At 45.6% G+C, this 16,141-nt stretch overlaps 1 protein-coding gene across 2 annotated transcripts in view; it reads left to right on the top strand.

Moving 5' to 3' along the window:
- DNAJC7 (DnaJ heat shock protein family (Hsp40) member C7) overlaps positions 1–12,557 on the top strand; it is a 67,259-nt gene extending 54,702 nt beyond the window's left edge. For both annotated transcript variants that reach the window (XM_068264307.1, XM_068264306.1), the window contains exon 14: positions 10,269–12,557. In XM_068264307.1, coding sequence (XP_068120408.1) covers positions 10,269–10,306 — 38 coding nt within the window. In that variant the 3' untranslated portion in view covers positions 10,307–12,557. The remainder of the gene's footprint in view (positions 1–10,268) is intronic.
- The last annotated feature ends 3,584 nt before the right edge of the window (positions 12,558–16,141 follow it).

The raw sequence follows: 16,141 nt of genomic DNA, 5'->3' as shown, positions 1-16,141 counted from the left end.
ATTGGCGTAAAGTCCTGGGGGCGGAGATTGCAGAGGATCGCGCGCGCATCCCCGCTTGAATGATGGAGCTCCGCTCCGGCATCAGTCTGCCAGCGGTGATCGCTGTTAGACGGCTATTCACATTGTACAGTGCTGCGATCTATGGCAGCACTGTATTGGGAACAGCTGTGACGCTCGGCTGTCCCCTTGGGAGGCTCAGATGCTGATGCGTGCGGATTGCGTGTTGGGGGGGGGGGGGGATTTAAGAGGTTAAAAGGAAATAAATATTGCAGTCTCCATACTCTTCTCACTTCGATTGTCCTTTAACTATCCTGATCTTTGTTGGTAAAGCATCATTTCTATCCTTTAGTATCTTGTCCAAACTTACCATGGCTTTCCTTTCAAACATCGAGTATCTCTCTCTTGGCTGCAGTCACCATCTACAGAGATCTTAAATTCCAGGAAGATGGGATTCTACAGCTTCTACTTTTTTCTCCATCTATTTGCAGATGGTTGATTGACAGTACTCCCATTGTAAACCAATAGAGGAAGGGGCCTATGTGGCTTTGAGTAGGAGTCAATAAACATTTATAACTTGAGAAGTGACAGTCTTTTTCATGTATTCTATGCTATTGGTGACAGATGGGCACACATTTAATGACAGTTGGCCAATAAGAGCAGATTAAAGGGACTCTTAAGTCACTGTAAAATAAAGAGTTTTACTCACCTGGGGCTTCCAGTAGCCCCCTACAGTTGTATCGTGCCCACGCCGACTCCATCAGATGCTCCTGGCCCCGCCGGCAGCCACTTCCGGTTTCGGCGACAGGAGCCGACAGGCTAAGAACGCGAGTGATTCTTCGCATTCCCGGCCACAATAGCGCCCTCTATGCTGCTAGATGCTATAGCAGCATAGAGGGCGCTATTGTGGCCGGGAATACGAAGAATCACTCGCGTTCCCGGCCGGTCGGCTCCTGTTGCCGAAACCGGAAGGGGCTGCCGGCGGGGCCAGGAGCATCTGATGGAGTCGGCGTGGGCACGATACAGCTGTAGGGGGCTGCTGGAAGCCCCAGGTGAGTAAAAATTTTTTTTTTTTTTTACAGTGACTTAAGTGACCCTTTAATGAGGGAGGGGTGGGAACAATTAACTCAAACTTGAATCTTACTTCCCAATCAGCTGGACACCAGATCACTATAACACAATTCTGATGTTTTCAAGTGCTTGTGATTTGAAAAGCTTTTGCTAATGTAATGCTATGGGGGATTTTTAAAAAATCACGTCCTTCAAGTGGGACCACACCCATAACATTACCCATAGCATTACATTAGCAAGAGCTTTTCAAATCACAAAGCACTTACAAAAAGGCTTAGAAAAGTGCTGCTAGCGGGTTCCAGGCCTTACTCTATGACCCAACATGGTTGTTCCTATCCTCGCTGTGCTGTGCTGGCTTTTTGGGTGTAGGTATATTGTAAGAACTAATTTTACTTTGCTCCTTTGTGTTTATTGCATTGTCAAATGGGGGTAACATACCCAGTTTGAATGAGCCCTATATTAGCCTTGACATTATGATGGGAATGTATTGGCAAAGTTTTAGTTTAGCATGTGTCCGCATGAAGGTTATATGTTTTGTCAGATTTTCTTACTGGTTTCCTGCAATAGAGCAGCATTTATGCAATATTTGAATGGCTTTCTTGTTTGAGGGTCAATTGGCACTATTGTGTACTTGGTGTGTGAAGACAGGCAGTGTATATTAATAAAGCAGAGCTGACACTGTACATCTATGTAATGTGCAGCTGCCTCACTTCAGAGATCCCCTTCTCTTTTCACCATTATATAGACAATGCATGGACTGTGATGTCCCTGTGTGGCTGCTTCTCTCACAGCTCTCCTCATTGACAGAACCGCTTCATACAATGGCATCTGGTGACAAGCACAGTGGCTTGAAGCTCGTTACATTACTCCATATGCTGTGCTAGGACTCCTGTATGCAAAAGGGGCCTCTTATGAATAAAAGATTTCATGTGTGGTGTGACTTTTCAGAGCTACAAAACCAATTCTGTAATACAAGGAAAATAAACAAAAAAACAATAAAATGCACGCACGCACATACACACACGTCTGGACACACCTTCTCATTCAAAGAGTTTTCTTTATTTTCATGACTATGAACACTGTAGATTCACACTGAAGGCATCCAAACTATGAATTAACACGTGGAAGCTAGTACATAACCAAAAAGTGTGAAACAACTGAAAATATGTCTTCAAGGTTCTTCAAAGTAGCCACCTTTTACTTTGATTACTGCTTTGCACACTCTTGGCATTCTCTTGATGACCTTCAAGAGGAAGTCTCCTGAAATGGTTTTCACTTCACAGGTGTGCCGTCAGGTTTAATAAGTGGGATTTCTTGCCTTATAAATGGGGTTGGGACCATCAGTTGCATTGTGGAGAAGTCAGGTGGATACACAGCTGATGGTTCTACTGAACAGACTGTTAGAATTTGTATTATGGCAAGAAAAAAGCAGCGAACTAAAGAAAAACGAGTGGCTATCATTACTTTAAGAAATTAAGGTCCGTCAGAGCGAAAAATTGGAAAAACTTTGAAAGTATCCCCAAGTGCAGTGTCAAAAACCATCAAACGCTACAAAGAAACTGGCTCACATGTGGACCGGCCAGGAAAGGAAGACCAAGAGTCGCCTCTGCTGCGAAGTTCATCCGAGTCACCAGCCTCAGAAATCGCAGGTTAACAGCAGCTCAGATTAGAGACCAGGTCAATGCCACACAGAGTTCTAGCAGCAGACACATCTCTAGAACAACTGTTAAGAGGAGACTCTGTGAATCAGGCCTTCATGGTAGAATATCTGCTAGGAAACCACTGCTAAGGACAGGCAACAAGCAGAAGAGACTTGTTTGGGCTAAAGAACACAAGGAATGGACATTAGACCAGTGGAATCTGTGCTTTGGTCTGATGAGTCCAAATTTGAGATTTTTGGTTCCAACTACCAAGTTGGAACCAGGACACAAAAGGAGGACCCTGCCCAAAGGCTTACAATCTAGAGGGAGAGGTAAGGACATGAACGGTAGGGGACCAGAGTTCAGCTGTAGGTTTAGAGCACTTGTGAGGGGTAGTAGGCCAGAGTGAAAAGGTGAGTTTTGAGGGCTTTCTTGAAAATGTTGGGGGCTGCCCTAATGGGTGGAGGTAGGGAGTTCCATAGTTTTGGAGCAGCTCTTGAGAAGTCCTGGAGGCGTGCATGGGACTGGGTGATGCGGGGGGCGGGATAGGCGAAGTTCATTGGAAGAGCGGAGTGAGCGGCTAGGTGTGTACCTCTGAGTAAGATCGGAAATGTAGGTTGGACAGGTTTTGTGGACAGATTTGTAGGTCAGACACAGTATCTTGAATCTGATTCTGGCCTGGGTAGGAAGCCAGTGGAGGGATTCTAGGAGGGGATCTGCCGTGGTGGAGCGATGGGAGCAGTGGATAATTCTGGCTGCTGCATTCATGATGGACTGCAGTGGGGCTGTTCGGGTCATAGGGACACCAGACAGCAGGGCATTGCAGTAGTGAAGGCGGGAAATTATAGGGGCATGGATGAGGAGTTTGGTGGTGGCAGAGGTCAGGAAAGGGCGAATCTTACAGATGTTACGAAGGTGGAAGTTGCAGGACTTTGTGAGGTTTTGGATGTGGGAAGTGAAGGAGCGTGCGGAGTCCAGGGTGACACCCAGACAGCGGGCTTGAGAGGTAGGGCGAATGGTAGTGTGGTTAACAGTGAAATGCACATCTGGGAGGTTCGTGGATGGCTGGGGTGGGAAGATCATAAATTCCGTTTTGTCTAGATTTAGTTTCAGGAACCTAGCGGACATCCAGGAGGAGATGGCTGATAGGCAGGAGGAGACCTTGTCCATGGTAGTGGTGGATATGTCGGGTGTGGAGGTAGATCTGGGTGTCATCTGCATACAGATGATAGTTAAAACCCATGGAGGAGATAACCTTGCCAATGGAAGATGTGTATAGGGTGAACAGTAGGGGGCCAAGGACCGAACCTTGGGGGACTCCCACCGAGAGGTGGTTTGGGGTGGATGAGGACTCATTGAAGGCGGTCGTGAAGGAGCGGTTGGAGAGGTAGGATGAAAGCCAGGACAGGGCGAGATCGTGAATGCCCATGGATTGGAGGGACTGGAGTAGGGGATGATCTACTGTGTCAAAAGCTGCTGAAAGTTCAAGGAGGAGGAGTATTTACCTTCAGCTTTATCTAAGGCAAGGTCGTTGACCACTTTGGTGAGAGCAGTTTTGGTTGAGTGGGCAGGCCGAAATCCAGATTGCAGTGGGTCTAGCAGTGAGTTGGCATTGAGGTACTGGGTCAGGAGTTTGTGAACCAGACACTCAAGGAGTTTTGAGGCAAAGGGGAGGAGGGAGATAGGACGGTAGTTGGAGGGTAGCGAGGGATCGAGGGAGGGTTTCTTGAGCAGGGGTAGTACAGTGGCCTGCTTGAAGTCTGAGGGGAAGGTGCCTGTGGATAGGGAGAGGTTGAGCAGGGTAGTGAGGACTGGGGCCAATTCCTTGAAGTGAGGCTGGAGTAAATCAGAAGGGATGGGGTCGAGGGGGGAAGTAGTGGTATGGGAAGTCTGCAGTAGGTGGTTGACTTCCTCGGTGGTAGTAGGAGTGAAGGATGTGAGGGGAGGATAGGGTGGAGGAGGAGCTGGTTGGGAGGGGGTGGGAGGTGAAGATTGGAGATTGGATATTTCCTGGCGGATGGAGACAATTTTGTTGGTGAAGTGGGTGGCTAAATCTGTGGCAGAGAGGGAGGAAACGGATGGTGGGTGTTTTTAACCTCCTTGCCGGTCTAATTAACGCCGGCAAGGAGGCAGCGCAGAACTTTTTTTAAAAAAAAATTTAAATCGTGTAGCGAGCCCAGGGCTCGCTACATGATAGCCGCTGAGCGGCGGCATCCCCCCACCCACTCCGATCGCCTTCGGCGATGAGAGTAAGCAGGAAATCCCGTTCAGAACGGGATTTCCTGCAGGGATTCCCCGGTCGCCATGGCGACGGGGCGGGATGACATCACCGACGTCATGGACGTCGAAACGTCACAGGGAATCCCGATCCGCACCTCAGCGCTGCCTGGCACTGATTGGCCAGGCTGCGCAGGGGGGCGGCTTGGCGCGGCGGGTAGCGGCGGCAATCGCGTACTACACGCAGCTAGCAAAGTGCTAGCTGCGTGTAGGGAAAAAACAATTATGCAAATAGGCCCAGCGGGGCCTGAGAAATCCTCCTGCGCAGGTTACCCCGAGCTGAGCTCGGGATAACCGGCAAGGAGGTTAAGCAGGGAGTTGAAACTGGCAAAAGACGCCGGGGGTTGGAAGCTTGTGCTCCGATGAGCTTGGTAAAGTATTCCTGCTTCGCATGAGCAAGGGCAGTGTGGAACTGCAGCAGGTTGGTCTTGTACTGTAGGAAATCCTGGTTAAGTCTAGTTTTTCTCCATTTCCTTTCAGTAGTGTGTGTTTTCCTCTGGAGGTTGCGAGTATGGGTAGTGCTCCAGGGCTGGGGGTTAGGGGGTCGGTTGCGGCGAAATATTGGTGGAGCAGCTTTCTCTAGGGCAGATGAGTTTGGCGATACTGAGCTGCAGCAAGATTAGGACAGGTTATGGTGGGGAGAGTGGAGGAGAGGGCATGGAGGGGATCAGCAAGGACACTAGGGTTGAGCTTGCGTAGGTCTCGCTGCCATCGACTGGGTGGGTGGGTAATTTGGAGGTGCCTTCCGTGAGGAGGTTGAAGGTGAGAAGGTGATGGTCTGAGGGTGGAAAGGGTGAGATGTCAAGGTCTGCAATGGTGGTGGATTTAGTGAACATAAGGTCGAGAGTGTGACCTGCAGTGTGAGTGGGGGTGTTGGCGTGTTGTACTAGTCCAAGTGAGTTGGCAATGGTGAGTAGCCGGGTCACATCGGTGCTCTGGGCTTCATCGATGGGAATATTGAAATCCCCAAGGATGATGGTGGGGAGGTCAGAGGAGAGGATGTGAGGGAGCCAGGAGGCAAGGTCATCGAGAAATTGTGGGGTGGAGCCCGGAGGGCGGTATAAGACCGCAACAATGGCAGGGAGGGGGTGGTAGAGGCGGATGGTGTGGGCCTCAAATTATATGAATTGCAGAGAGGTAGGTGGGGTGAGGACACGAAAGGTGCAGGATGGGGAGAGGAGCAGACCCACCCCTCCCCCGGTCTTGTCTGCTCTGGGGGTGTGACTGAGGTGAAGCCCCCCGTAGGAGAGGGCAGCCTCTGCGGCAGAGTCAGAGGGGGTGAGCCATGTCTCAGTGAGTGAGAGGATGGTGAGGGATTTGGAGAGGAAGAGGTCGTGGACTGCTGTAAGTTTGTTGCGGACGGATCTGGCATTCCAGAGACCGCAGGGTAGGTGGAGTATGTGTTTGTGGGTGGGATGGATGGATGGAAATGAGGTTGGAGCGAGGATGGGTGTTGAGGTTATTTGTGGACAGAGGGCTGTGAAGTGTATGAAGCAGGTCAGCAGGGGATGCTTGTCTGGCAGCAGGCTGCGGCCCAGGATTGGGTGATATATCACCAGCTGCAAGTAAGAGTAGGAGGGAGAGAGTAAGCAAATGTGAATGGGATTTAAATGTTTGTGAGGTTTTTGAGCTGCTGGAGGGAGAGAGAGATTTCAGGAGAGCTAACAGTTCATGAGAAGCTGAGTAAGGTGAGGAAAGCAGAGCAGGTGAAATTAATATGGAGTGTGGTACACTGGGAGGATGCATATTGCAATGCAACTTGTAGATGTTTGCAGACAGGCAGAACATAAGAAAAAGTGCAGTAAACATGGTAAGTGTCAATGATTATCAGCAGGAAATTTCCAACTCCTAAACAGTTTATATGAGTATGCAGTTAGTGCAAGCAAACCTGTGTAAATAAAGAAGCAGAGTCTACTTGGCTGTGCAACATATGTCCAGCAGTGGTATTTGTAGCAATAGCATCGGAGGCAGTTGTGGATGCAGAGTAGTAGTTTCCAGCAGAGTCCTGTGGCTGTTGAATCCTGTTTGAATTCCTGGGTGAATTCTTGGTAAGTTGTAAAGCACTTTGTAATAAATGGCACTTAGGAATTAAATGGCACGAGTGACCAAGCCCCAGCGCTTAAATAGGTATGATGGCTGCCATGGCTGAATTGGAAGTGATTCTCAATTAGAAATTGGGAAAACAGTTCAGCTGAGGATGGGAGTGGCTACCAAAAACCAGGCCTGCTGCAATAAATAATTACTGCTCACTGGGCCGGAACACAAAGGATTCACAAATATAATATGGGAATTTACTAACACTGCTGAACTACTTAAATTTATATTAAACAATCTTAGTAGCAATGTATGCAGCATGCGTACCAATTAAAACGTGCAGATAAGGATTGCAGTCACAGATTGTACAGCAGACTTTTGCAAGGGAGTAGCAAGCGTACCAATTAAAACGTGCAGATAAGGATTGCAGTCACAGATTGTACAGCAGACTTTTGCAAGGGAGTAGCAAGCGTACCAATTAAAACGTGCAGATAAGGATTGCAGTATATATTGCAATTGGGGGAGATACCGTACAGTATAAAGACTCTGTGCGAAACCTTGGGGTGATCCTGGAATCCTGGATGGAAACCAGCGTGCGTGTATGCTGACATGCAGCGGTGACAGGGTCGGGAGGAAGGTTGTGAAGGAGGCCTAGAGCCCGTTATGCTAACAGGCTTATGTCTACTAGTATATATAATAATATACACGCACGCTGATGCACCAGCACGCCCGCCCCTCTGGCCCCATCCTCCTCCTGCTCTAACAGCCGCCCGTGTGCCGCCCATACACAGTGCGAAAAAGCACAGCCACAGGAGGATGCAGGGACACAGGGGTTTTATTAGGTAGGATTATGTTTGGAAGGGGTCTAACCCTAAAATCACATGAATAAAGTCAGTTGTGTGTGGTCCAGTGTTAGTCATGGAGAGAATCCAAAGACAAAACCAAAGTTGTTTAGGTGTTACCTTTTAATGGCAGTTAAAAAAAAAAAAAGTTGTTTCAGTGATACCTCTAACTGTACAGGATTTCTCTGCAAGTTTTCAAACAGTTTACGCTTCTTCTTCAGGCATGATACAGAGCTGGATCAGAACCGTACATTACGTCTGTATCATGCCTGAAGAAGAAAGATAAAGGAAATATTAAGCCTGGAAAAAAAACCCGTTTAACACGGTGAGGGCGCACATGCACAGGAAGCCCTCGACTGGCAATGAATGACTGGATTTCCAGGAGTCGTACCGCCAGAATGGAGGGGCTAAAGAGGCCGGCAGGGAAGCCACAGTGCTTATGGGGCTGGAGGAAGCCCCAGGTAAGTATAAACGCCATTGTACAATCTCTGGTACACTCTAATTATCCCGTTAAAGTTTTGAAAGCTTGCAAAGAAATCTTGTACAGTTGGTCATTCACCTCCCTGGCGGTAATGCCGAAGCTACGCTCACGCTAGCCACCGGGAACTCTATGCAGAGTATAGCGCGCAGCGGGCGTTTTTACTCACCTTCCGGGGATCCAGATGTTGGTAGCTTTTCTGCTTCCTGTCCTCTGAGGCTCTGAATCACTCTGGTGAGATTGCCGTCATCGATCTCACCACAGAGTTACAGCGCCACTTGGAGGACAGAGGTAAAATTGCAGCGCTAGAGCCAAGGGAGGTGCTGGGGCTGCTGCAGGCATTCTGGCGGTATTATTTTTTTTTTCCTGATTTTAGGGTCTGAAACGTTTTAAAAAGACCCGAATATCCAGAAATCATCATACGGCCAGGGAGGTTAAAGGTATTCCCTAAATAACTTGTTGACATGTCTTCGGATGGATAAATAAGTGATGTCACATTACTAAATCTCTTTATAAGGAGTAATATTTTCCTTTGAACTAACGAGTGGAATCTTTTCTCACCAGTTTCTTACAAACCATTGAGTGCCCTGTCCCTATTTGTCAGTTCACTCCTAGCGATCCAAGGCCACTCATGTCTATGATGTCCTGTAGGATTGCAATGGACACAGCTGATGTAGAAATCTGTGCTGTTTTTAATATATCCAGCTTGTTTATCTTCTTGGCATCAGATGTTCTATTTCTACTAACTGCATGCAGGTGGTGACTCAATCAAGGCTGATGGCAGAAGTTATGCATATCAGTCAGTTGACCTTAAAAACATGACAGCATTATGGCAGCCTCCATAATCTCTTAACTTCAGGTTTTCTTATGATTGAGCTCCAGGGAGTCCCAGATCATAAAAGATAAGAAACGCGTATATCCAGGCACACGTCCTAACTAGAGGCGATGTACCTGAATATATATGTTTATTTTCTTGTTACGGACCCTTGTGGCCAGGGTTTTCATCCAGTGCACTCCCTCCTTCCCCTGTCTGTGTTTTTTGTCAGCATGCACACAGCTTATGCTGGTGTATGTTCATTGTGCGCATGGATACATTACGTTAGCTCCCTTGTGTGATTGGTCTGTCCCAGGAGAGGATGTCAGGATGTGTGCTCCTAATCCATTGATAGGTTTGATGCAATGAATGTTTGTATGCCTGCACTATGCATGTTTCAGGGCCAGAGTTAGAACATGTAGGATTACCTGGATACTTTTGCACAGTGTAGGTGACTAAGCAAGAGAACGCATTCCTTTTTGAACTAAGACCCCGGCTTTTAGCTTAGGTGCAGGGATAACAGTGGTGCCTGGATGAGTGAATCTGTGAATGCATTTGTTTGAACATTTTCATGCGAGTGTGCAAAGGGTTAACTTGTTCTTTTGCTATGTTTGTCCTCCGAACTGCCTCAGTGTAACAAAGGATCAGCAAGTGCAAATGTAAAATAATCTCACCTACTCTATAGGCATAAGTAAATCCCTGTACATACATATAATACATATCGTCCGTCAGGGATCGGTATTTGACCCTCGGGCGGTAATACGGGGCAAAGACAAGCGACGCATTCTGGGGCAGGGGGGAAGTGGGCAGAACAATGCCTTTGGTCGAATCCGTCCGCTAGGCAAATCACTCGCCGATGGGTTGAGGAGGATCAGGGGCTGCTTGTATAGCAGAGGCAGACACTTTGACTTAATATATTGCTGTAAATAAGTGGGTGTGTTTTTATATGGTAATGGAGCAGTTGAGCATGAAAAGAAATGCAGATCTGTTACCATCCATACATCTCTTGTAGCTTGAAGTCTGTGTTCCATCGCTTTAGTTCAGCTTTTAGCCATTAATCTGGGGGTTGTTCTAATTGTTTGCTGGAGTGTTTATTTTGTGTTTATGTTTTTCAGCATCTGGTCCAGGAAATTTCTTCTTCCAGTTTGGGTAACCGGCACATGATGAGAAGAACCTGCCACCTGTCTGTCTTCCCTCATCCCATTCGCCTTTCCTCCCGCCCCCTCATATCCCTCTCAGTTCAAGGGTTTTAACCCAGAAGGACGACATTATTTAAGCAGACTTCTCCACAGCATCATTATGTCTCTGTTTATTAGAGAAGTGTTTTTATTTTTCTTAACATTATTTTCAATCCATCTCAGTTAAATACCTCTCCGTGTGCTCGTGTGTGAAGAAAATTCTGAATGAGGCATGAAGGAAAGTCTCAAATAAAATGTAAAACCCTAACAAGAGATGTGGGATTACCTTTTGTTTCTGCCAGGTGAAATCTGCGCCATCTTGTTTCCATGTCAAGGGTTGGGATTGGGAGGTTCCAGTCATTTTACCTAGAAAATTCCCTGCACAAAATGCTCCTGTGATGCTCTGTGGAATTCCAGAATTGCCATCATCACCCTTGGGGAACATGCATGCATGGACACGGCTTTTTGTACCCCACAAAAGTTTGTGGATTGACCTGGAATTTGTACATATACTGCACGTTGTAAACTTAGACTGCTGCCTGCAGCCACTGATTGGAGCAGATTCCTGGGAAAAGACTTGTGTTTTGGTCAGCCAGACATTTGGATTTTATACGCCATTTTTCTGTATCCACTTCCAGTAGGCCTGTCCCCATTCAACGAGTTTTTGCCTAACTTCGACCTTATGGTTTCTGATTTAAAGGAGAGTTGTTGTATTTTAGCATGGAAGTTCCAATACGGCTCCCCATGAATCGCTGTATTTTGGCAGTTGGTCTTTAGTTCATTAAGAAAAGAGCTCCCATTGGGATGGGGGTCCAATTGCTGCTTACAGAAGGGCTTCAAAGGAGATAACAGTCAGTCTTGCTTTCAGGTGGGACCATAAGCAAACAAGACTGTACATCTTCCCAATGCAGTAACCCAAAGTAACCAATCTGACTTTTTTATGCCTGTTGTATTCGATATTATAAAGGCATTCTCCGATTGGTTGTTGAGGGTTAGATTAGTTTATGCATTGCTCTCTGTTTGTTTTAAGAAATCTGGGTATGGTGGTTTAAAATGCTAAAAAAAAATGGTTTGTCTACCTTGACCTACACTGATGTTTTTGTAGTAGTGTGATCGTGCTTCTAAGTTTCCCCACTATTATACACAAAAGACACTGGCGTGTGGTGCAGTGGGATCCCTATGGTAACAGCTACACAATCTGAGATTGTGTTCAAGTGCAGGACTGCATGATTGTATGTGATAAGACTTATGTCACATATACAGTTTCCTAATCTGTCTCAGTGGAGAATTGCTAGAATAAATTTGCCATTGGTAGTATAGCATCTATCAACTGACCGATGTTCTACCTCATTGCTAGTGGATCAATGTTGGCTAAGCATGGAGCAGCGTATCACTCTACTGCCGGTGACGCTATGCTGGCAAATGGAAATGTAGAACGGTATACTGACTGTACGGTTTCTCTTGGAATTGCCTATGTGACATGAGCCCATCTGTGGATACCGTGTTCCATGTGTCATAGGGATCCCATTTCACCAGATGTTGGAGATCGAGTGAGTTTTTGCAGATTTAAGTTCAGTTTTAGTAGCGTAGCCATGCTACTTTAAAATGCCTGTGTGGCTTTGGCCTTAGACTTTGTGTATGTATAAATTAAATATTGCTACTTCACTGGCTAGGAAAAGAAAGGTGAGGAACCATACAAATTTCTTTGGATGTTAAGGCGCAATCTATTGGACCCTTTTATTAAGTCAAAATCTGGCAGTTGGATTACAGCTTCAGATAAGAAAAAATGCTGCTAAAGGGCTGTTTAACCTAAAACACAAGTTGCCTTACAGAACTATGGTTTGGATACTACTTTTAATTAGACATAAAAGCACACATACCCAGTATGTCCTATTTCATTAGCATTTCATCATTGCTGATTGTTTTATAGCCTCCTCTGAATCACAGTGGAGTTCATGAAGTGCCCTGTATCTCTTACAGGAAATATCTCATCACACAAACCGCCTTCTCTCAGAGATCTTCAGGTGACACAAGGCCATCAAATGTTTACTTATGTTTATCAGTTATGCTACAAGCTTTTATAGAAGTCAGTTTGTGATTTAGGTTTACCAGCCCTTTATTACTTACCATAGAAAACCTTGTAATGTTTGTCCATTTAAAGCATTTAAAGTGAAAAGTAACCATTGTAAATATGAAGTATTTCAATAAAACCATTTAAACCATAAATTCTCTTTGTAAATATGTCTCTGGCAGCATGTTGCCATTTATTTAAAGTGAAACTTAAAGAGAACCCGAGGTGTGTTTAAAGAATGTTATCTGCATATACAGCCCAGCCTCTGTTGCTATCCCAAACCCCACTAAGGTCCCCCTGCACTCTGCAACCCCTCATAAATCACAGCCGTGCTGTGAGGCTGTGTTTACATCTGTAGTGTCAGTCTCAGCTGCTCCCCCGCCTCCTGCATAGCTCCGGTCCCTGCCCCCGTCCCTTCCCTCCAATCAGCAGGGAGGGAAGGGATGCAGGGGGGGACTGGAGTTCTGCAGGAGGCGGGGAGAGCAGCAGACTGACACTATAGAGATAAACACAGCCAGCTCTGACAAGCTGTCAGCAGCGTGGCTGTGATTTATGAGGGATTGCAGAGTGCAGGGGGACCTTAGGGGGGTTTGGGATAGCAACAGAGGCTGGGCTGTATAGGCAGATCCAGCCTCTGTATGCAGATAATATTCTTCAAACCAACCACAACATATTTATTGTGTGCTGGACACTGTACATACACGTCTATCTCATCATGTCACATCCCTTTAAAGTGGACCTGAACTCAGAACTCCTCTCTGCTCTAAAAGATATACAACAGCACAATAACCTTTAAGCAAAAATGTATTTATTACAGCTGATACAAATCCTAAAATTTGCACTGTTTCTACTTCTTGATGCTGGAAGCAGACATATTGTTTACAGCCTGTGCTTTCAAATTGACTTATCTGCTTATCTGCCATAAGCAGTCATGTGACACAGTGGGGAGATCAAATTACAACCTGTGATTACACACAAATGAGGGGGAATTAAACAGGCTAAACTTTCTAAATACATTCAGGGTGCATTTCTGTTTTCTTAATGTTGTGAGCAAGAGTTCAGGTCCACTTTAAAGAGGTGGGATTTAATTATGCTAGTAATGCTTCGTTGCCCCATGGTGTGCCTCCAAGACCCCCCTGCGTGCCGCTATACCCCCCGCAGTGCTGGCGACACGCAGCGTGTCGCCAGCACAATGTTTACCTCTGCCTATCTGTTAGCGCCGGGGTGGTATAGCGGCGCGCAGGGGGGTCTTGGAGGCACACCATGGGGCAACAGAGGCTGGTGTTAGTGTGCACAACCAGCCTCTGTGCCCCACTAGCATAATTAAATCCCACCTCGGGTTCTCTTTAAAGCAAATACATGATTAACACCAGCAGATGAAAAGTTGTTTTTTTTTTTCTAATTGGAACCATAATTTCCCATTGCTTGTGAATGATGACATGCTCTTCAGTGTTAGGCAGTAGTATTTCTAGTATCCCAGGATCAAGAATTCCGAGTTGGAAATAGTGGTCACATGATCTCTGCTCATTTGCCAGCTTCAGTGGGCTTCCCTATAGGGGTATGACATCAGTCACAAGGCACTTCATATTATGCCAGTTCAAACATCTCTCCATGCTGTGCAGTTTAATCTATGTAATAGGCTAGATTAGGGCATGAGTGGCCATCTTAAAATCGGTGGGATGCACGGTTAGGGTTAGGCACAGGTAAGCACTCCTGTGAGATTAGGTTTAGCTTTAATAAATTATTTGTAAAATTTTCAGATTTTATTATTTATATATATCCCAATAGTAGAACATTGGTTCTCTTACCAATTATTTTACTAGTGGCTATTTCCAGAGCCCAAATTTCCCCGTTGCCCTTTTTTGCATGTAAACCAGTGTGAAATTAGCCTAAGAGCTTTTCACGTGGGCTACAGGTAAATGTTATACTTTTCCTAGCATAAGGACATGATGAAGAACAGCATGGAAGATCCCAGTTTCTAGCAAAGCACTAAATGTGAGGTGTAGATTTCTGAAAACGGCTGTAAGAGCACCCTTAGAACAGGCAAACTAACCCACATCAATGCAGTGAAAAGCGACCTAACTGGCATCTTCTTGTAGCCTTTCCAGGATGTTTCATCACACTGGACAACACATTGTAAGAAACGTATTGCATCCTTAAAAGAAATGGGTCATGATAGCAAAGCATGATATTTTTGTGCTTGTTATTGGCAGAAGTTTGGTCACTCAGTAATGTGTGTACTAATAGGGACATTCCCATTTCAGCAATTTACCCAGTGGTGATAGTTTGAGGAAAGGAAATGCCAAGAAAACACAGGTCTGAAAGTCCTGGCCACAACAATGAACAGGGAAAAGGGGGGGGGGGGGGGATACTGGGCTGTATAAAAGGGAGAGAATAATTGCAGCACCTTGAGGCTTGGAGGAGGTATTGGCTGCACTTAAGGGACGGGGGGGGGGGGGGGGTTAATGGCTGCAATACTGTATGCAGTGCAGTTATTAACCTCTCCTGAGCCCCAAGTGCAGCCATTAACTTTGCTGGGTAGACTTATACTTGAGTCACGAACAGAATTCCGGCAGCTTAAGTGGATTGAATATTGGGGTCGGCTTGTACACAAGGTCAACTTGTATTAGAGTATATATGGTACTTTTTATTGTGATTTTCATGATCAGCATCAAATCTAAAAGCTACAGCTGAATGTTTTGAGAAAGCAGAAAAATGGGGTTATACATTCATAATGTAAAACATTTGTGACTTGAAATCTACTTAGTTTGAATTACAAAAGTGGCAGTTTTCTCTTCTAGACCCTTCATGATGTGACAATCTGGAAGTTCTTTTCTGATCAGCATCAAAAACTAAATCGGAGACATCAAAAATAATTTGAGTAGCAAAAAATGTGTTGCCCAATGTTACTGTTCTGTATTGAAACAGTTTGAAATCCCACCATAGCAATCTATGCCTGCCAAGTTTTTATGCATGAATGCATGACATTAAGGTGCATACACACATCCAATTTTGGCAAATTTTACCAACTCTATGTAATATGAAAGATTACCTCCACAGCCTGTTCATAGTATTCAACATTTGTAGCCCATCATACTGCATGGAGGTGGTAACATTGGGCAATCAAAATAAGGTGTGTGTATGGAACCTTAGAACTGCCTTAATTCTCTCAGGATGGGAGCACACTTGGCAGAATTGCATGTTTTTCAGAAGTGCGCTGTTGAAAACACATGCAGTTCTGCAAAGGGTGCTCCCAAACTGAGATCACTATGTCATTAACTTAACTCTTAACCTCCAGGACCAAAGGAAGGACCGGTTTCTATTGCCAGTTAAGGGTACAATGTGGCTTTGGACTAGTCTACAAGCGGGTTGATATATACCAGAAGGTTTATCATCAAGCCATAATCCTCTGATTTAAAAAAAAGGTAAATATGTTGTCACTTTCCTATTTTAGTTATTAATTAGTTTAGTTTTTATTTATTTTTTGGCCCGCCCAGAGTGGATCCAAATTTACCACAGCTCACAATGAAAAGTCTTCTTAAGACATATATGTGGAATGAAGACTTTTGTGAAACTATATAATTAACTGCTGCTGTGTTGTTTATTTAGCCAGATCAAACTGCCTTAAAGAGACACTGAAGCGAGAATAAATCTCGCTTCAGTGCTTATATATAGCAGGGGCATGTGTGCCCCTGCTAAAACGCCGCTATCCCGCGGCTAAACGGGGGTCCCTTCACCC

Source organism: Hyperolius riggenbachi, chromosome 12 (assembly GCF_040937935.1).
Source record: "Hyperolius riggenbachi isolate aHypRig1 chromosome 12, aHypRig1.pri, whole genome shotgun sequence".
Lineage (NCBI taxonomy): Eukaryota > Metazoa > Chordata > Amphibia > Anura > Hyperoliidae > Hyperolius > Hyperolius riggenbachi.
This window is presented reverse-complemented; position numbering and strand designations above follow the sequence as displayed.